The 21,150-nt window shown below is 31.3% G+C and overlaps 1 protein-coding gene across 3 annotated transcripts; it reads left to right on the top strand.

The window, feature by feature from the left end:
* The first annotated feature begins 1,196 nt into the window (after window positions 1–1,196).
* On the top strand, window positions 1,197–20,306 carry LOC106052925 (uncharacterized). 3 transcript variants are annotated; one of them, XM_056007652.1, is made up of 12 exons: window positions 1,197–1,297; window positions 3,452–3,719; window positions 4,698–4,869; window positions 5,552–5,648; window positions 7,059–7,203; window positions 8,941–9,097; window positions 10,897–11,067; window positions 11,222–11,362; window positions 11,993–12,106; window positions 13,058–13,136; window positions 15,144–15,273; window positions 16,130–20,306. In XM_056007652.1, exons 2-12 carry the CDS (start codon window positions 3,585–3,587, stop codon window positions 16,217–16,219), a joined length of 1,431 nt encoding a protein of 476 aa, XP_055863627.1. In that variant the 5' UTR covers window positions 1,197–1,297; window positions 3,452–3,584; the 3' UTR covers window positions 16,220–20,306. The 3 variants fall into 3 exon arrangements, with proteins under 3 accessions (XP_055863627.1, XP_055863626.1, XP_055863628.1); XM_056007651.1 differs by having other exon boundaries at window positions 1,226–1,330; XM_056007653.1 differs by lacking the exon at window positions 1,197–1,297 and adding an exon at window positions 1,381–1,398.
* Window positions 20,307–21,150: the final 844 nt, after the last annotated feature.

Below are 21,150 nucleotides of genomic sequence, written 5' to 3'. Positions count from 1 at the left end.
ATCTGTGTCAATGACAGCTGTAGGATATTCTTCAATAGTTCCTTTTTTTTTTTTTTTTGTTGTTGTTGTTTAGTCAATTCGTGTAATATATATTACATTTTATTTTGCTTCATTTTATATGGATTAGAAATATGTAAGAAAAACACATTTGAAGTTAATGAATTTTCAAAAAATTTCAGGGGTCTACCGAAAACCGGAAAACATGGCAAAGGGTCTACGAGATGAAAAAAGTTTGGGAACCTCTGATTTAGACAATGAGGTGACAAAAAAAAAAAAAAAAGAATTGGAAAAGCTTCTGCAGAGATGGTTGTTAATAATTTGATTTAAAGTAGTGTTGCTAAAAAATGTAAAAAAACAAAATGTTCAAAAAAAAAAAAAAGGTAAAAATGTATGAAACTTTAAAAATGTTGAGACTTCCATAATCATTTTATTGATATTGTAGTAATTGAGCGTTTATTTCCCTTATATAAGTTTTTTTTTTTTTTGTGGGGTGGGGATTTAAAGTATTTTTTTTTTTACAATATCTCTATTTAAGTCAGAAACAGATGACCTTTACATTATCTGCCCTATAGACTACAAAGTCTGAAAGGGAAACTTTACTTCTTTTTTTTTCTTTTTTTACTATTTAAGTGGCTTTTTTTTTTTTTTTGACGGACACCTGCACGGCCTACAGATAATATGGGGGAGTTTTCCCCAGTGTGCTTGGCCTTTGGCCTCGCTTTTAACCCAATAGCGTCTTCAGATAGGCCTACAACTTTACAATTGTCATCGATAATATGTGGTAGCTGAAAATGCTAGAAAAATTTACATCTGCTTGGATCTTTCCCAGACAGAAACTTTATTCAGACAGGAAGATGGTGGTATTGGAAGCAATCTTCCATAGGTCTGGGGTTCAACTCAACTCCTATGGCTATTGCGAAAAAGTTCTATCTTAGCCTATATTATACAGACGTTACTTCAAAAAAGAAGATGATTACGTCCTATGCGTCTTGCATCTTATCATACATGTTAATCAATGACTTTAATTCTGCCAAGTCACAGACACAAACTAGACTCTAAATCTAAGCAGCCAATATTCTTCATAGACCAACATAGCTCGTATACCTAGGCCTAGACATACCGGTAAATAATCTAGGCTATATAGTTAGTTGTTTTTTGTTTTCTTTTTTTCAAAGGCATCCTGGCAGTATCTACGGAAGTAAACAAAACGCTTTGTTTTGTATAAACAAAGATGGCGACAATGTGAATGAAGAAATCTTGATCTAATTAATCTAATTCATAGACCAGACGCAGTGATGTAATTTTAAACTTAAACTATTCTCTACTAAAAGTTAGACAATATATAGTTATCTAGATCTAGTTGTTCTACTAATCTACTGCAAAGTCAAAGTCGACAAAGTAAATCTCCGATTATCTAGTCTACTCAACTCAGTTTACTCAGGACTGTCTAGTAGATCTATAAATATAATCATAATACTACTATACTTCAAAATATCATCTGTATTAGAAATGTATTAAATGAATAAACAAAAAACACAAACATTCAACACACATCTAATCATGCAAACATAAAATAAGTCTAAAAGTCTGTGTAGAAGTCACAATCCCAGTGACCTAATTTTGGTAGAATAAGTGTGTTCATATTTTTATTTTTTGTGTTCCTATTTATGCATTATTCGAAAACATCTTAATGATTTCATGTGAGGGGCTATGCCTGGGGATCTTAAAATTTAGTTAAAATGTTCATATAGAATTAAAATCTGAACTTATTGATGCCTAAATATAGTGACTGTCTGAAATAAATTATGGTGTCCGGAATCAAATAATCTGGGTCAAATATGTCTGAATTAAATGAAAACACATGGCCACTTTGACTTTAATATAATAACAAATATAGGTTAGGGGTACAAATATAAGTAGTCATCCTTATTCTCCTTAAACTAAAGAAGATTCTGATACTTCATTTTCTTTTCTATGTCAAACCATTGTCAAAAAATGAGATGTCAAAGTCAAACTTTGAAATTTTGGCCTGTAGGCTGTAGGCGTCCGAATAGCATAAACTACTCTAGATCTAGTATAGATTGTATAGAATAGTATAGATCTAGATAGATAGTGACTTTTTAGTGTCCTAGAAATTTTAGTCATATTATGATATATTCTATTTTATTTTTCTTAGTTGAACATCTAGATCTAGTTGAGTAGAAAATCTATATAATTTTATTATAATTAAATCTATCTTCATAGAGTCTATACAGTCTATCATCTTATTTTATATAATACAGACATTACTTCAAAAAAGAAGATGATTAGATCTATGACTACGTCCTACGCATCATGTATATATAGTCATGCATGTTAACCAATCATGACCAATGACTTAAATTCTGCTAAGTCACTGGTTTTCCTGGTTGGCTCAGGCAACCCATTCCATGCTCTAATAGAACTAGGGAAGAAGGAGCATTTGTACAAATGTGTCCTAGCATATATGGAACTAGGAAGCTGCCTTTATCTAGTTATAGTCAATATCTATATAGATTCTAGACTATCTAGACTTAGCAATTTTAAATTTTAAAATATTATATCCTATACTCTCAAGCGAGCAATTCTTGTATGTATATATATTTAAATAATATATATATATATATAATTTATTTTGAAAACGGCTCTAACGCCATAATGAATATACTAATAGCAATATTAAATTATTAAATGTCTGAACTTAACTATTAGTGAAGTTACACTGCAAATACTTTCTTCCAGCCAATAATAGTCTAATGGTTTTACGCAAAAGATGCAATTTAAAACGACATGACAGGAGCTGTGGTGTTTCTAGGTTGAAAAAGGACTTAAGAGACTTTCTATTTTATCACCTAATATAATTACATTTAGATTCAACAGATTACAAAAGCAACTCTTCAGATTGGTAGTCTTTACCCGTTCGTTCCATTTTCGTAAATTTTTAAAAATGTGATTCATTTTCAAGACATGAGTAAAGTTTACTTCATCTGCCCTGTGACCTGCTAAAACTGGAATGTAACTTTGCTTAAATTTAGTTTTTCATATGCCTGCTAATGCTATGCTGTTCTTGTTATTGCTGACTCCTTCTATAAAGACAATGCTAGAGTTTTAGGATGTTATTAAAACTTATTCATCATTTTAGATTTTAGAATACTATATTTGTGAATCTTTGTTGACATTGTTTATATGAGTAGCTTGAATGATTCCCCTTGACTAAGGGAGTATTGTGATGTTATATGTCATGTGTGTTAACACAGTGTGTAAATAAATTCACTCATGAATCTGGCGTTATAGTTTTGACGTTGTTTATGGTTATCAAGTGCAGCCTTTATAGTTTAACAATCTTCTCACAAAATGCCAGTAAATACATGCTCTATTGCCCTTTGTTATTGTAGGTATCTAATAAATACTCTATTGCCCTTTGTCATTGCAGGTATCTACTTCCAACCATGATGGCTGTGTCTGCTTCATTTCTTAGTGTCATGCATTTGTATGAATCAAAATATTCTTTGTGATAATGACTTAGACCTGCTCTTATAAATAACCATCTAAAGAAGAAAGACACAATGGAAGGTGACACTGTTGACAACGTTCAAGTTGTAATAGTGGACCCATCCAGAGTGAAAAAGTTAGGGAGTGGTGATAATTTGGATAACAATGAAACAGATGGAGGATCCCATGGACCAGATGATGCTGAGATGGTAAGAAATTCTATTTACAGTTTGGTTATAATGAATAATTTCTATAATTATGACTATTATACTGAATAGGAAAATATGTCCAGTTCAAGTATTATTTATGTTAAAAAATTGGTTAAATTTTAGGACAATGTCTCCAGTGCAGGAGATTCTTTTCCTTGTTTTACTTTTGTCAAAACATTATTTGAAAATTGTTGTTTACATCAAACATTAAACATTTAATTTGGTGGATTGCTGGCTTTTTGGACTGAAGGATGCAATAGCCAAAAAAAAAGAACTTTTATTATTCAAGGGCCAAAAAACTGTATAGTTCTGTAACCTTTCTCTGGGCTAAATATAGTTAGAAGATTGAGTAAGTTAGAAGATTTACTAAGTTATAAGACTGAGTAAGCTAGAAGACTTCGAAGAAATAGTTGAAATTATTAAGAGAGGAAGAGTCTACAGAGAAAGGTTGAACACAACTTCATGGTTTCTATAGCACGAACAAGAAAAAGGAGGGAAAAAATCTTCAGTGAGTGTAGTTCAAGATTGAGATTTGATTTTCCCTGACTGTAGTTCGGAATGTTATAGGTTAGCTGTTTGTTCTCTAAATATCTTTAAAAATAAAATAGACTGTAGATCAGTGTGTTAGAAGCTAGATTGTTTTTTCCTATCAGGTAAATATAGTTACATAAGTGTGACTCAAAGTGGTTTTAGATTGACATCAACAGTTAGGAGAAAAAAAATGCACAGGATATGCCCACATAGAGGGCAATCATAAAGAAGGAGCTACTGGATTGCAGATGTGTTAACACACCACAAGCAGGAAATGAATAAGTATCAGGGTGGACCTCTTAAATCCCATGGGAAGCCTGGAATTGAAAGGACATCTGTGAGATGTAAAATACCACCCCTCTCTTGTAAGTACATAGAGAAAAGTTTACTGATTTTATAATAATCATGTCTTAGTATTTGATAAAAATTGTTCTTTTTCTTATGTAGCACCTGCTCTCCCCTAAAGAAGAAATTCACCATTTGCATACTGACAACTCCAGAGAAGATCTAATTGGCCTTGCTCCAAAACGGCTTTGTCATGGCCAGTACTCAGAAATGCCATCACCACAGCACACTGTAAGGATGATGGAAGTAGAACCTGTTGAAGGAAGGGAATCAAGTAAGAACTGTGGAAATGGAATACATGTGCCATCTTTCTCTTAAAAGTTCAAATGTGTCCAGCCCACTCCCCTAAGCTAACCTAAATCACAAGCCATTTTTTTTGTAAGTGCAAGACTTTCTCAAATCATTAGCACTGATGCCATACAAAAAAGGAAATCTGAAAATGCTCTAGTTGATCTTTTAGTTTAATCTTTTTTAGTAGTGTATTCAGAAATAAATGCACCCAAGTGAAATAAAATCAAAGATTCTGACTTTTCCAAGTCAAATAAAATCAAAGATTCTGACTTTATCTAAGTCAATAAAATCAAAGATTTTGCCTTTAATTATAGAATTGAGATTAAAGCCATTACTTATTAGTAGTTCTTTTGATTATTTCTAATTGTCAGCCTGATGGCATATATATTTGATTCTTCCATTTTTCTAGCTAGTTATTCAAATATTCCATTATAATTATATCAATTTAGTACTTAACTTTATTATCATTTCTATTTGTGGTGTGGTTTACAATTCCAAGGTCTTCTTAATATTTTAAAATTAAACCATTAAGTATATTTGAGATCAACATCAAGATTAGATCAGACCAAAATGAAACATTAGAATGTTTTCTTGTGTGAAACAAATTTCTTTTTTTATTTCATTTCTTTTTTTTTTTTCTTATTCCATGATTTTGTGTCATACAGATATCAGTTTGAGCTGGAAAATGCCTTTGCATAAATTTAGTTCCAAAAAATCTGATAATCTTGGAGTTGAAATACAAAATGCTCCCAAAGGCATCAAGTAAGTGTCACTTTTTATCATCAAAATGTTATTTTTAGTGGTGAAACATCATATATTATAAACATACTATCAGTGCATGTCAGCATTAATATACAAACTGAACTCTGGAACAAAATGATCAAACTCATGCAGATTATTATGGTAGGATGAAAAGATATTGACTTACCACTTTGGCTTTTCTTCTTTCAGTACATGGGAAATGAAATAAAACGTTGCTTGTAAAGGTCAAATAGTACTGTCGGTTACAGAAATCTACTTGATCCAACTAGTTGTTGACATTTACTGTCTTCCTGTTTGTAACTAGTGCCAGTGAAATAAAAAGTTGATGACTAGTATTGAGGGGATTTTCAATGATGAAGACAATAGATTTTAGCAAAAGAAGATGGATTTTAATGAATTCTTTCCCTGCCTTTGACACAACATTTTTTGATTCACAGAAACCAAAGAAAAAAATCCATGGAAATATATTCTGAAAACTTAAATTAGCAAATCCAATAAGAATAATCACAAAAGTTTAAATCACATAAATGTAATTGTCAAGCCAAACTAGTAACATCAATGAAACAAACCAACTGTACTCTCTTTGACATCAGTATGTGCCCCAGACGTTTATTATTTACAAGCCTAGTGTCAACCAGATAACTCTCACGGAGACACTGTTGATCTAGTTATTTCTGGAGCGCAATGATGTCATAAGCAATTTTTTTGTAAATCAAATTTCTCATAATCAATTATGTCGTCCTAGCTACATTTTCAATACCGGTACTAGATTATGCCCCTTCATTCTGGCCTATTCTGATCCATGACATTGAGAAAGTATATTTGTTGTTGTTCTTTTGTATTTGCTGTTGTTAAAAGAAATTTTCTTTGTATTGAATCAAATCAATAAAATGTAGTTTGATAACAAGGCAATATTCTTGAGTATGACCATACACAATTCATTGTTAACAGATGATTTTTTGAGTTGAATCATATGGAGCCAAGACACTATTCATTGTTAACAGGAGATTTTTTGAGTTGAATCAAATGAAGTCAAGGCACTATTTGTTGTTAAAAGAAGATTTTTTGAGTTGAATTGAATGTAGTCAAGACACTATTCTGCCCTTCATGTATCTCCAGTTAGTTGCCCACAAAAAAAAAATGTCTACTATTTGAAGTCATTTCAAATCAATAAATTAATTCAGGAGCTGCCCTCTTGTTTCCATCTCCTCTCTTATCTCATTGGTTTGCTGATCCATTGGTTTGTGCTTTTGAATGAAGGCCATGGGCATGGGAGACTTGAAATAGTCAGCACAAGGTTTTGTTTTTGTATTTAGCCACTGCTGTTCTTAGCATTCCAAAGGAAGTTGTGCATTGAAACTTTACTTTATAACCAAATTGTCTTTAATTTAGTTGTGGCTTAACTTGCAGAGCATTTTACAAACGTCAAGATGAGCTAATACAAGCTTATGAAAACATGGCTACAGACTCCAAGATAGATGTTTTGTCTAGGGAAGCTCCAGCTCCTGGAGTTATCGTCACTCGACTGTCACAGATATCATTTGCTGCCAATTTGGTATGTCTTGTAGAAAAATGTTCATAAAATTTTTGTTTTCATCCCACATTTGTTTGATGGTGTCATATCAAGTCACAGAAGAAAAAAAACAGAAGTAAAATTTAAATCTATCTTTGTATTTTCTTAGAGGGGAAATTCAATATTCAATAAATTGTTGAATATTGTAAAGATGAAATCTAAATTCGCAAATGATAACATTGTACTTAACATGTCTTAATTAATGAGAATAAAATCATTGAATAAGGAAGAAATATTTTAGTAGTGTTTTAATGTAATAGATATAAGTCAAGACATCCAAAATTCTTTTTTTTTTTCACTACATGTAAAACGTTGTGCTTGTCCTATGCAGTGGCATCACTAGGGGTCGGTGTCACCCAGTGCGTTAAAAAATGAAATGCGATAAAAACTTTCATTGGTTTCTTTCTTTGTTCTTTTTGTTGAACCATAATAAATAGAATTAATTACCAACATTCATTGAATGCCTCATACAAGCCTTAAATGATTGTCAATTAAAAGAAACTATTGAATCAATTTTTCACAAAAAAAAAAGTTTTACTTTAACTCTTTCTCTCCGTAATTATTTTCCATGATCATTTTTCTCATTTATAGTTCACTTACCTGTTATGATTAAACTTCTATAACTTTTCTGTCAGAAATTATTTATTTAGTATAGAATTGAAGGAAAATTCATGCTCTTATTATATAATATAAATGAATGTTTATAAAAACCAAAGATTAATTTAATGTGGTCAAATCAACGATGGTATCATCAATTAGGAGAGAAAGAGTTAATGATAAAACATCACATTGATGTGATCATTTAATATTTAAAAGTTGTTAATAATGTTGTTTATGCTTTAGTAGTACTCAAATATGGAATAGCTACACTGCTGCTGCAAATACATCTATTATTTTCTACTACATAAACACATTTGCACATCTCTTTCTGCATTTAATGTTTTGGACACACACACACACAAATACATGTAGACAGAATACAGTGAAATATTTCAAGAAATAGAGTATGTATATTAAGTAGTCATACATATGTATGTAGCTACAGTTACCTATATTTTGTAAGTTTCTAAGTTTTGACAAAGTGCATGTTTTGTTCCACTTGGGGGTTTGAACCCTAGTGGGTGTCACCTGGTGCGAGCCGCTCCCCCCTAGTGAAACCACTGGTACTGTGTATATTTTTTAATGTGAAATGTTTGAACTTTTATTTGACTAAGAAGTTTTCAAATGTTTTCTAAGGATAACTTTGTTAATTAAAAAAAAAAAAAAAATGTTAGCACCTTTTTGTCTTGCCTACAAAAGCCATACCTTAGTATTGGCATTTGTTTTACCAAATTAGTCAATATGAACATTTTCACCACTGAAATTTCTTCTAGTAATTTCTTTAACTCAACATCCCATTTTTATATTTTTTTACAATTTCTTTAGTTAATTTATATTAATGATTGCTTTGTTTTTTTAAAGGTATTTTTTCTTATTTGTATCTGTGATTTGGTTTAACTAAAACTAATATTCTTAGTACATATTTTTATAAATGAATCTTACAGTAGACTGGTAATTAATTAATATTCAAATATATATATATTCATATTTCATATTAGATCTTAACACTTTTCTTACTCCTATTCCTATGTAATGAAGTGTGATGTTTACCTGTTATTTTAAAACTTAATCAGTTCCTATTCCTAATTAATGAAGTGTGATGTGTGATTTCCCTGCAAGGCACTGATGATTGCTAAAGCTGTTGCTGTTGGCATGTCCAATTCAATGTCTATCATATCCAGCCTTGTAGACTCTGTTGTGGACCTGTTGTCAGGACTGATCATTTGGTGGACCACTCATGCTATCAAAAAAAGCAGCATTTATGTCTATCCTGTTGGTAAGCTAGTCTGAACAATAATATAAGTTAGTTGGAAAAATAATCTTAACTGTCTGTTATGTAAAGTACTGGTATAAATACTAGCATTCTGTTATGTAAAGTACTGGTATAGATACTAGCAGTCTGTTATGTAAAGTACTGGTATAAATACTAGCAGTCTGTTATGTAAAGTACTGGTATGAATACTACCAGTCTGTTATGTAAAGTACTAATATAGATACTAGCAGTCTGTTATGTAAAGTATTGATATAAATACTAGCAGTCTGTTATGTAAAGTACTGGTATAGATACTGGCAGTCTGTTATTTAAAGTACTGGTATAAATACTAGCAGTCTGTTATGTTAAGTACTGGTATAAATACTAGCAGTCTGTTATGTTAAGTACTGGTAGTCTGTTATGTAAAGTACTGGTATAAATACTAGCAGTCTGTTATGTAATGTACTGATATAGATACTAGCAGTCTGTTATGTAAAGTACTGGCAGTCTGTTATGTAAAGTACTGATATAAATACTAGCAGTCTGTTATGTAAAGTACTGGTATAGATACTACCAGTCTGTTAAGTAAAGTACTGGTATGAATACTAGCAGTCTGTTAAGTAAAGTACTGGTATAGATACTAGCAGTCTGTTAAGTAAAGTACTGGTATAGATACTAGCAGTCTGTTAAGTAAAGTACTGGTATAGATACTAGCAGTCTGTTAAGTAAAGTACTGGTATAGATACTAGCAGTCTGTTAAGTAAAGTACTGGTATAGATACTAGCAGTCTGTTAAGTAAAGTACTGGTATAGATACTAGCAGTCTGTTAAGTAAAGTACTGGTATAGATACTAGCAGTCTGTTAAGTAAAGTACTGGTATAGATACTAGCAGTCTGTTAAGTAAAGTACTGGTATAGATACTAGCAGTCTGTTAAGTAAAGTACTGGTATAGATACTAGCAGTCTGTTAAGTAAAGTACTGGTATAGATACTAGCAGTCTGTTAAGTAAAGTACTGGTATAGATACTAGCAGTCTGTTAAGTAAAGTACTGGTATAGATACTAGCAGTCTGTTATGTAAAGTACTGGTATAGATACTAGCAGTCTGTTAAGTAAAGTACTGGTATAGATACTAGCAGTCTGTTAAGTAAAGTACTGGTATAGATACTAGCAGTCTGTTAAGTAAAGTACTGGTATAAATAAGGTAAGCAAAAAACAAAGTTTGAAAACTGTAACTTTACATATCACTAATATTTAATCAATTGTAAGCACTTGATGTTATATCAATCAATCATACCTTTTTTTTTTTTTTTTTTTTTTTTTTACAAGTTGCTTTTTAAGAACAAAAATCCATCAATTATATCTCTATTTTTAAAAGTTTCTTTAATTAAAACAATCGCTGAAGATAACATAAGTTTATGATTAAAATTTCTAATGGTAATGTCCTAGATTCCAAAGATTAAAGAGTAGTCTTTCACATAGCTATGCTAACCCAGTTGCAGCCTGCCTATATCTGAATGATAAAACATTTATTGGCAGTAGTGATTGTCAATATTTTGAATTAATTTAATAAAATTGAAACAATTGTAAGGTTTTTGTGGAAAACATCTACTGTTTATTGTAAAAAAAAAAAAAAAAAGTAAAAATACATTATAGCAATTGATTCTATCTGCATATAGTATTTCTGTATTGACCATGTAGAAATAACATTATCTTTGTTTTACATTGTATTACAAGTTTTTTTTTTTTTTTTTTCATTTTAATTTTAGTAAAGTTTAATTTAATACTTAGTTGAAAATCCAAAGTAATTTTTTTTCATTTACAGGTAGGTCACGCCTGGAACCAGTAGCAATCATTATATTGTCTGTCATTATGTCTTTGGCATCACTGGAAGTTTTGATCTCTTCTATCAAGAAAATAGTTGGCTTCAGCAGTAGCCTAGATGACATTGCTGTCTTTGACGTACCAACTTTGATCATTTCTTGTAGTATTATAGGTTGGTATTCAACTTGTATCTCTCATGGTCCTTATTACTATGTATCGCTGCTACACCCTTGCTAGTGGTATATTTGATTGATTGATGTTAATCTAAGACACTCTATCCCCAATAGAGCCCAAGCTGATAGTATCTGTTTCTTTTTGTTCACCAGTGACCAAGTTTGTATTAGCGCTTTCATTTTATCTTATCATGAAAAAAAAGAAGATACAGTCTGACCCTGTGGATGCATTAATTCAAGATCATCGTAATGACACCGTTTCAAATCTAGTTGCCATTGTTTGTGGATATCTGGGTGAGTGTTATTTGCTTCAGATTGTGTGTGTGTTTGTTAGGTAAAGTTCATTATCTAAGCCAAAGTTCATCTCAAATTATTTATAATACATTTCTTCAATAATAAATATCTACACTTCTTAAAGCATAATGAACATTAATGGTTGTAGAGTGCCTGACATCCCAGTAATGGCTAAAGATTTATAATTGGTTATTGTACTTACCCAGCTTCAAGACTTAAAGCTTTTGATTACAGTTATCAATTAGTGAAGCATGTCATTTATTTTCATAAATGTGTATGTGAATCTGTGTAATACTGTACAATATAAGTTATGCAGCCTTACGAACCTTAAAATGATTTTGATCAGGAATCAAGCATTTTATTTTTTCAGAACTAGCACTTCTAAACAAGTGTATACAGAGCATGGGAATATTTCTTTAGGACATTATTACATTACTCTTTATTTATCAGTGAGATCCACTGCATTTTAAACACAACTTTTAAGGATACTAAACACCACAATAACTTGTCCAGTGAGAACTATGGTGTTTTACATTTTTCTAATCTTTCTGACATAAATGAGTCTTATGTAGAATCGATACAGTACTTAACTTCTTGTAATGTAGTTATACTTAACTCTATTCTCCCCAGGATCCCGCCAGTTTGCTAACGAAGTAGGCTCACTAAATGTTGCTTACATAGATCCTGCTGGCGCCATTGTCATTGGATTGTACATTATTATAAGCTGGTGGAAAACAGGGATAGGTAGGCCACTTTTAAGTTATCAAAACAAAAAATAGAAATCACTTTCATGGTGAATGTATGCATGTAATACTAAGCTCTCATGTCTTCTGGCCAGGGAGAACTTGAGTTGAATATTATCCTATCTAGATACTAAATAAAAATGTTCAAATGTAATCTATTGGCCATGGCAGCTGAGTGGTATAATGCTTGAGGGGTCTTGACTTCAAATCCCTGTAAAGACTGGGATTTTAACTTCCAGATACCCCTAAATCCCTGACATAAGTTTTGAAAGTAATGGTGGTTGGTCAGTGTGCTGGCCTCATGATATCCTTGTTAATCATTGGCTATAGAAAGAGATGAGCTCTACACCCTCTCCTCCATAGGTCTGAAAGTGGTACCTCTACCTTTTTTTTTTTTTTTTTTTTTTTTTTTTTTTACTTTTACTTTATCTATATATAATAGAATTTACTTTTATAAAAATGTCCATTCTTCAAGTTTCATTCTCAAAATGGCTTTGTATTTGAATTCTTCAAGTTTCATTCTCAAATTGGCTTTGTATTTGCATTCTTCAAGCTTCATTCTCAAATTGGCTTTGTATTTGAATTCTTCAAGCTTCATTCTCAAATTGGCTTTGTATTTGAATTCTTCAATTTTCATTCTCGAATTGGCTTTGTATTTGAAGTCTTCATTCTCAAATTGGCTTTGTATTTTAATTCTTCAAGCTTCATTCTCAAATTGGCTTTGTATTTGAATTCTTCAAGCTTCATTCTCAAATTGGCTTTGTATTTGAATTCCTCCCCCAGCTTTTTATGAATCTCTTTAAGTCTCTCAGCATGTCTACTATTTTACTGACAGATTCTCAACACTTATGAGCAGTCTCTTGTTGACATACAAAGTCACACTTTCTTTTGTCCTGTGTGTGAAACAAAAGTCTTGAAATGAACTCCTTGTTATTTGTTTGCTTTTTTACAGCTCAGCTAAAGATGGTAGTGGGCTACACAGCTAATCCTGATTTCTTGAGTCAAATCACCTGGATCTCATTGAATCACAGGTAATACACATTCTAGATGCCTTATAGACAGCATGATCTGAAAGCAAGCTACTTTACTTTACCTAGAGCTCAAAGCTTATATCAACTCAATCTGTCTATCTAGGTGGAATCTTTTACACATTATTTCTCCCACTTCCCATTCTCAGATCAAGTTGAAACTCTGCACAATTATTCATTGTCAATGAAAACACATGAATCAATAAAAAAAACAAAACCTATTAGTTAACCCTTAAAATGCGTTTGGTAATTGAGCCTCTAAACATCAGAATTGTAATTCTATTTTGTATGCACTGAGTGTAAATCAGCTCAGCACTTTAAGGGTTAATCAATTACTCGTAATTAATTAATTTTGTTTTATATAGAAGATATACTAAGCTAAGGGGAGATGAGCCTTGTATAGAGATTTAGGTTGTTAGCTAAACATTTAAAACTACCAATAGTCTATCAAATGTACTATTTTTGCGGTATGTGACGTTATGGCGCCACCGTTTTGGCGCAAGATATAATTTGATGATAATTTAATAAGCACGTAGCGTTTATAACGTATTTATAGCGTATTTATTTCACTCTACCATAATATTGTATGTATAGTATGAATTCTAACACCATCCAGCGAATTGTTTTTTTTTTAAATATAAAGGTTTTGCTTATTTCATGTATATAGGCCTATAATAAGTCAGATTCGTGAATGGTAATGATATGCTATCCCCTCCCCTTTATTTATATGTGAGTTCTGCAAATCGCACTGGATGACATTTTTTTATTTTTTTCCAAAAGAAAATTTTTTTATTTGATATTAGTATAATACTTTCATATAACAAAAAACATGTTAACATCTAAAGCTTTATTACGCTGAATGATGACAATAACTCCACACATAGTTAAGATTAAACTCTAATGTGAATCCACCAATTTAAACTAACACTTGGGGCAACAATAGATAGAAACAAATTCATGACACTAAGATACTTTGAATAGATATATTTTGAGAAATTGGGTAGGGGAGATTTGGGTGACACATCTCGCATTGACCCAGGTATAGTTAAACAAAAGAAGATAAGACCAGCACCGAGCACTCGTCATTAGCGTCATGCATCTGGCAATCATCTCCTTCGGACTGGTTATTACCTGTGACACCTATCCCGCCCCACTCTCTTCTGCGCACAAGAAAATGATGTGAAACATAAACACACATTTACATGTAGTAAATGATAAGTCACATTGATTAATGGACTTGTTTTAGCTCACATAAAAAAAAGGCTTTCAGAGCAGATATAAAAATAATTACTCAAATATCATATATAATGTACGAAAGCTACTAATGTTTTTTGCTTAAAAATGTGTTTAAAAATGTATAACAAACAGATTTTTCCACTATTTTATACAGAGACAAACAAAATATATATTCTACCCCACCCCCGCTCCCACGAAAAAAAGTCTTAATAACTTAATAATTTTGACTATTTCATGCATGCATACTGTGAAGTATGGATGGCAGCCTGGTGTTGTGTAATGTTAGAGATTTAACAGTAATTAAATAACAAACTTAAATACCAAAAATAGCTGGCACAAATATTTCTTCTTCTGTATGTGAAAAATATGTCTTAACACTAAAACTCATACAAAACAGAGATATGCATAATTCTTTTAAAAGAAGTAATACAATAAACGTACATAATGTATTTCGCGCCAAAACGTCCCTTGCGCCAAAACGACCTTCGTGCCAAAAACGACGTCCTGCTTCACTGTTTTTGTAAGTATTTGAATAGCTCAGTGACTAGCACATCTGCTTTCCATCATGGAGGCATGAGAGTTTGAATTCAATCTCGAGCAACTTAAAAAAAACAAATTCTACTGAAGAGGCAGCCATTCACAACTGGTTTACAGAAAAGATTGGACCATAGTGCATTGAGCAAATTTATTATTGTTAGTCTATATCTATCCCAAGAATTGTTGCAATTTTGTTTTTATTTACTTGTTTTACTTGATGTTGGGTTTGTTCCCTAGTGCCAAGATTCTATGTATAGACACAGTGAGAGCTTTCCACTTTGGTTCCAAGTTTTTGGTAGAAGTAGATATTGTCCTGCAGGAAGACACTGTACTGCTGGAGTCTCATAACATTGGAGAAAGTTTGCAGGTACTTTATGCATGCTTATATGACCTTCTATTTTTATAAGTATTTGACTAGCTCAGTGGCTAGCACATCTGCTTTCCATCATGAAATTTTTTTCTATTTTGTCCTGGTTGAGACTTATAAATGATGAGACATAAATGACATGTAGATTTCCTTTACCTATCCCTTAGACTGTTGGACCCTTGTGGCTCCATGCAAGATTCGTTGACCGTCTTTCTCCATCCCTCTCTGTCTTTGGCCTTAGTAAGAACCTCTTTCAATGGCAGGCCTGTCCATGCAGATATTTACTTAAAACAAAAAAACAGAACTATTTAGACTTCTATTAATCTTATAAACCAAGTAGTTATCTTACAATTTAAGCCATTTCTGAGGAATACACATATGCACACACACTATAAGTAAATATTAAACTTTATAAATAATTCATTTTAATAATAATAAAAAAAATTATAATCTTTATTGTCCTTAAGGAAATTTGTCTTACAATTTGTGCATTACACCAAACAAAACATTATAACTATAAAAAAAACAAAATGTACATTCACAACAGACTCACTCATAATTTACATGTGAAAAGTTTATATCAGATTGTTTCTATCTAATGATTTGATTGCCAGGGGAACAAAAGAGTTTTGTGTCTGTTTGTCTTTGCTATTGGTGTCTTGTATCTCTTTTGTGATGGTAAAGTCACAGAATCCTGACCCAGAGGGTGATTTTCTATTTCTAGAATCTTTTTAGCTTTTTTATACATGTGTTAATAATAGTCTTGACTTTGGAAACATAACACTAAGAAATATGATTTTAGTGACTAAGGAAAAAAAAAAATTTAAACAGAATTTAACATGTGTGATCATTTTAGCAAAAACTTGAAAGCCTACCTCAAGTGGAGCGAGCGTTTGTACATGTGGACTATGAAGTGAGCCATAGACCTCAGGATGAACACAGATGAGCTGGGAGTTCTGTCCCCTGGACTTGGATACAAGTCAAGCTGTCTTTAGTTTTAGTCAACCCTGTAGTACAGATGTGTAGTTATTGTTGAATTGTTGTCTGTGGTTTTTCCTATAGTACATTAGCCTGGTAATCAACATTTAGCTGCACACTTAGTCCTAACATTATTTAACACTCTCTGTTGACTGTTGACGTTGTTGCTTTAACCTTTGAACTAATAAGTAAGTATTTGAACCCTCGAAACATTATTTTATTTGAACATACCCATTGCTTTTTATTTTATAACATTGTTTTGTATGAGAACCAAAAGAGGTAAATTTGTTGTTCTTTATTTGACTTTTACTTTTTATTTCAAGCAATATTTTTTTTTGACACATATACACTTTGATTGCACAAGGCTTTAATCCAAACTATTGTACAAGTGTTTTGCCTTTATTTTGTACTTGTTACTTATTGCCTTTTACCTTGACCCATTATTGGATGTAAGGATAACTATCTTTGTATTTCCAGAGTTCCCTTCCTGTGCTATCATTTACAACTAGTTCCAATAATCTACATTTAAAGCTTCTATTTAAATGAGTTGATAGATTATATCTATTGTAGCATTCAGTTATTCAGATTAAGTAAAGTAAAAACAATTCCCCTTTAAATTATAAATTATAGCTTTTATATAGCACTACTTTCATGCTTATATCATGCTCAGAGTGCTTTGGTCCAATCTCATTTGTGAACTAGTGGAGGGAGGGGGTATCTGGGAGAAGATTTTCCATGCTGCCTTTAGGTGCTCAGTAAACACAACTCTGCTAGAGTTGATTGTGGAACTTCGAGCCCCCTTTATAGGTAGTTCAAGCGTACTTGGCCTCTTGACCACGCTTCCCACCTTTTGATCTATTGGGTAGAATGATGTTAAAGTTATGTTTCTTTGGCCAACAGTTTTTTCACGAGCAGGGTGTCATGTGGCCAACACAACTCATGGGTGCCCTAAAAAATTCAGAAACTCAAAATCCCAGTCTTAACCAAGATTTGAACCCAGGACTCCAAGTTTGGAAGCCAAGCTCTTAACCACTCAGCCACCTCACCCCCTATTCTGTCAGTAAGCCATAGTAGAATTTGTTGCAATACAATGTTGTCCCCCCCAAATGGTTTGTCACCTCCCTTGGATCCTCTCCTTTCCTCTCCATAATGTTTTGTTGTTATGACTTGAACCCAAACTCTGTATGATTATAATTACTGCCTTCTGTTCCCCTGACATTCCAAACTGTTGGCTCTTGTTCTACTCCTGCTAATTGTGTCTCAAAATTGGAAAAAAAAAATGTTCTTTTATACCATTATTAAATTGTTCACATGTGACCAGATTTGTTGAGCATGTATTCTTATCCCTTTTTCTCTTTCCTCTGTCAATAGGGCGAAAACAAAAATGCAGCCTAAGTTTGACAAATAACATACAAGATATTCTGATAGAAAAATAGTTTGGTATGATTGAAGATAATAGAATGTAGTGTATGCAATGCAAACAATATATTTGTAATTAATTCATCATTAACAAAGAGCACTTTAGCAAAGTGATCAAGTATGTCTTTGTTATATGTAAAATTGGTAAGTCAACTGACTTTCTTGGGTAAACAAGAATTGGCTCTAATGCTGAGACAGTAGCAAAGGTCAATCACTAAGAGCAGCAGTCTTCTGTAACTGTTATGGTGTTTATCAAACAAAAATGTCACCATAACTAAAATTATCATATTTACAGTGTGCAACCTGTAGAATCCACCATTTTGTCAGTGTCTTTTATTGACAAATTTCTAAAAAGAAAAGATTCTTGTAGACAACAATATGTCATATATGAGTACAGTAACAATTTTAAGCAATAAGCAATGTTTTGTATGTATATATATCTACAATGGTATTTTCTTAAGAAAAGTTTTTATATATATTTTATTATACAAAGACCTAAATACAATGCAGTAATTTTTTTAAAAATGTATTCTTTGTCATTTTCATGACGAGTTTGACAAATTTTGTGGATATGTCCATTTTTACAAGAACTGATAATAGGTCATATTATATCAATTACTTCGTTATAAAGCATCTGCTTTTCCTTTTTGCTCTTTACTTGATGTTTCCAAATTAAGAAAATATCATCTGTTATACATTCTCTTCTCATTCCTACAAAAAAAAAAATTTAAAGTTGAAAAATATTTTGGTAAAAATGGCATCTTTTTATGCATATTGATTTAAACATCATGATTGTTTTATTGCTAACTAGACACTGTTTCAGTCACTTGTTCAGAAGTGAACTCATTATCTGTGATAGTAATTTTTTTTATTTCACTACTAATAGAGAAGCAGTGACTGTCCTGACCTATTTATTTTGTTACTCAGCAAGATTTGTTTGCCTCAACATATAGGAGAAAGATAAACATCTATTATTGAAACAAACATTTTTAAAAGTGATTTTCATACATTTTATTGCCATCTTTTACATCATTTTATGTGTTAAAAATTTTTTTTCTTGGATATGCAATCTCTTTTACACATATATTTTGTATAAAATAAATAAATGTTCTGAGATAGTTATTCTATTGTTCCATTTGTTTGCCTTTAGTAATTGGGTACTTGTTATACAGGACTAACAAACTATTTTGTTCAAACTTTTTGTTTTCATCACAATGTCAAGAAGAATAAAACACATTTACACGAGTGAATAAAAAAACAGACATTCATTTTTTAGAAAATGAAAACAACACAAAAGTGTTCAGTATATGTACACATTTTAATGTTATGAATGAATCTCCAAAATAAATTCTTTTGTGATGATCAAAAGCCTTCAAAATACTTTCTTGTATTGTCAACACATTTATGAATACATCAGTTTTAGAAACGATTGACTAGTTCACTTTTTAGTGTTGGAGAGTTTATTTTGTGATATTTTACTTTCCATTTTGTTCTGATCATGCTTCATTATTTTATTTTCATGTGCACAGAAGGGTTGGACAGAAAGATAACAGCCTGTAGTTTAAAACAGTAGCTTCAAACTAGTTTGTTTAAACAAATTTCTTATGAAAACAAAATCTGTTTTAAAAAAATGCATTTAATTTGAACATTTAATGAACTTACTGATCTGTAAAAATGTTCAACATTTAAGTATTCCAGAAATATGAGAAACAGAACTCAAATCTATAAACTACATCTATTACGTGCTATAAAAAGTTTTTAAAATAAAATAAACTACATCTATTACGTGCTATAAAAAGTTCCTTATTTTTTAAATAAAATAAACTACATCTATTACGTGCTATAAAAAGTTCCTTATTTTTAAAATAAAATAAACTACATCTATTACGTGCTATAAAAAGTTCCTTATTTTTTAAATAAAATAAACTACATCTATTAAGTGCTATAAGTTCATTATTTTTTAAATAATTTCTTTTAACTGAGTAAATTAAACTCTGTGGTCCATCTCAGGAAATGTTATTGTAAAACTTACTTTCTGATCTTACAGTTTTTTCTACACTTTTCATTGTAAGCCATTATGAAATATGTTCATTGAATTGACACTTCATTTTATTTTGAACAAAAAAGTGTGCTACAAAAAGTAATTAAGCTACCTACAGTGCTAGTTTTGATGCTAACATTCTCCTAGAATTCAGCTTGAGAGTTTCATTCCTTTTTACAAAAAACTAGCAGATTTAAATAGATATCAACAATCTCTTTGTTCTTTATTAGTTTGTGAGGTTTCATTTGGGCATCAGAGGACATGATCCTTGTTTTCAATGCACTTTTTTTCTTTCTTAGTCAGCTAGCTCTTATTTCCCAATGTAAACAAATTATGTTTTTCTTTCTTAGTCAGCTAGCTCTTATTTCCCAATGTAAACAAATTTTTTCTTTCTTAGTCAGCTAGCTCTTATTTCCCAATTTATACAAATTATTTTATCATTTTACTCAGTATGCTATTTATTGTATTGTGAAAATGTTTGTAATGGAATTATTCTTTGTTTATATTTACACTAATCCCCTTCACTGACCATTTTACGCCAGCTCAATCTCATCACTATTTTGAATGTTTAGAAATAAATAATGTGTTTGTTATACTTAATCTGTTGTTTTTTTCCTTCAATATATTAATATATTATATCTACCTAGTTTATAATCATTATTTTTCTATTAAATATGTATCAGACTGTAATTGGGTGTTTCTTATGGTTTTAAAAAAAAATCCTTGCATTTCAAGTTTTTGATCATGTTTGTTTCGTCTGTTAGTGAAAAGGACTTCTGAGTCTATATGGAATATCCATAGGAAAAAGGGTTAGCCCATTCTCCTCTAGAAAGACCCTATTACCTCAATAAATCAGGCTTATCAATACTCTATATGACAGCATGGAACAAATGACAGGAACAGTACACTATTAGTGGCATTGCACTATGTACAAAATGAGATCAGCAGCAAAAGGTTGGTTAGATGGAGCATATAGATTTTACCCAAGCAATAGACACTAAGTTGACCAAGTCTTATAAAACTTACTAATTTATTACACCTACTAAGTTGATTGAGGTTTTCTCAAACTTTATTCATTGGATCTTTCAATGATGACAATGTTTCAATATCAATTTCAATTCCTTGTGAATTTGTAAAATAAATGTGGAAATAGGCAAAAGTTTAGGGTTTCTTCTAGATTTAACAACAATTTTATATTTTTGCATTTTTTTTTTTTTACATATTTCAAGCTTGCAAGATTATTAATAAGATGTTAACAAAAATATTCCATCTCCTAAATTACAGAATAAATTTCAGACATTACTTCAGAAATGTTGATCATTGTCATTGGTTTTCTTCAGTGATTTAGATAAGAAGTTCCTTCCTGTGAATGATATTCATGAATGTAAAGTCTGATGTCCTAACAACTGGGATGAAATCTGAAGTCAAATTAATATAAA

The sequence above is a fragment of the Biomphalaria glabrata genome, chromosome 13 (genome assembly GCF_947242115.1).
Source record: "Biomphalaria glabrata chromosome 13, xgBioGlab47.1, whole genome shotgun sequence".
NCBI lineage: Eukaryota > Metazoa > Mollusca > Gastropoda > Planorbidae > Biomphalaria > Biomphalaria glabrata.
Note: the sequence above shows the minus strand (reverse complement) of the source record. Positions and strands in the feature narration are given on the sequence as shown.

What these genes read in the sequence shown, in the direction of transcription:
- LOC106052925 (XM_056007652.1), top strand. Translation starts at nt 3,585, where the DNA reads ATGGAAGGTGACACTGTTGACAACGTTCAAGTTGTAATAGTGGACCCA. An exon ending in TGTTGAAGGAAGGGAATCAA is followed by an intron (nt 4,870 to 5,551) that starts GTAAGAACTGTG and finishes TGTGTCATACAG; the next exon opens with ATATCAGTTTGAGCTGGAAA. An exon ending in CATTTCTTGTAGTATTATAG is followed by an intron (nt 11,068 to 11,221) that starts GTTGGTATTCAA and finishes TTTGTTCACCAG; the next exon opens with TGACCAAGTTTGTATTAGCG.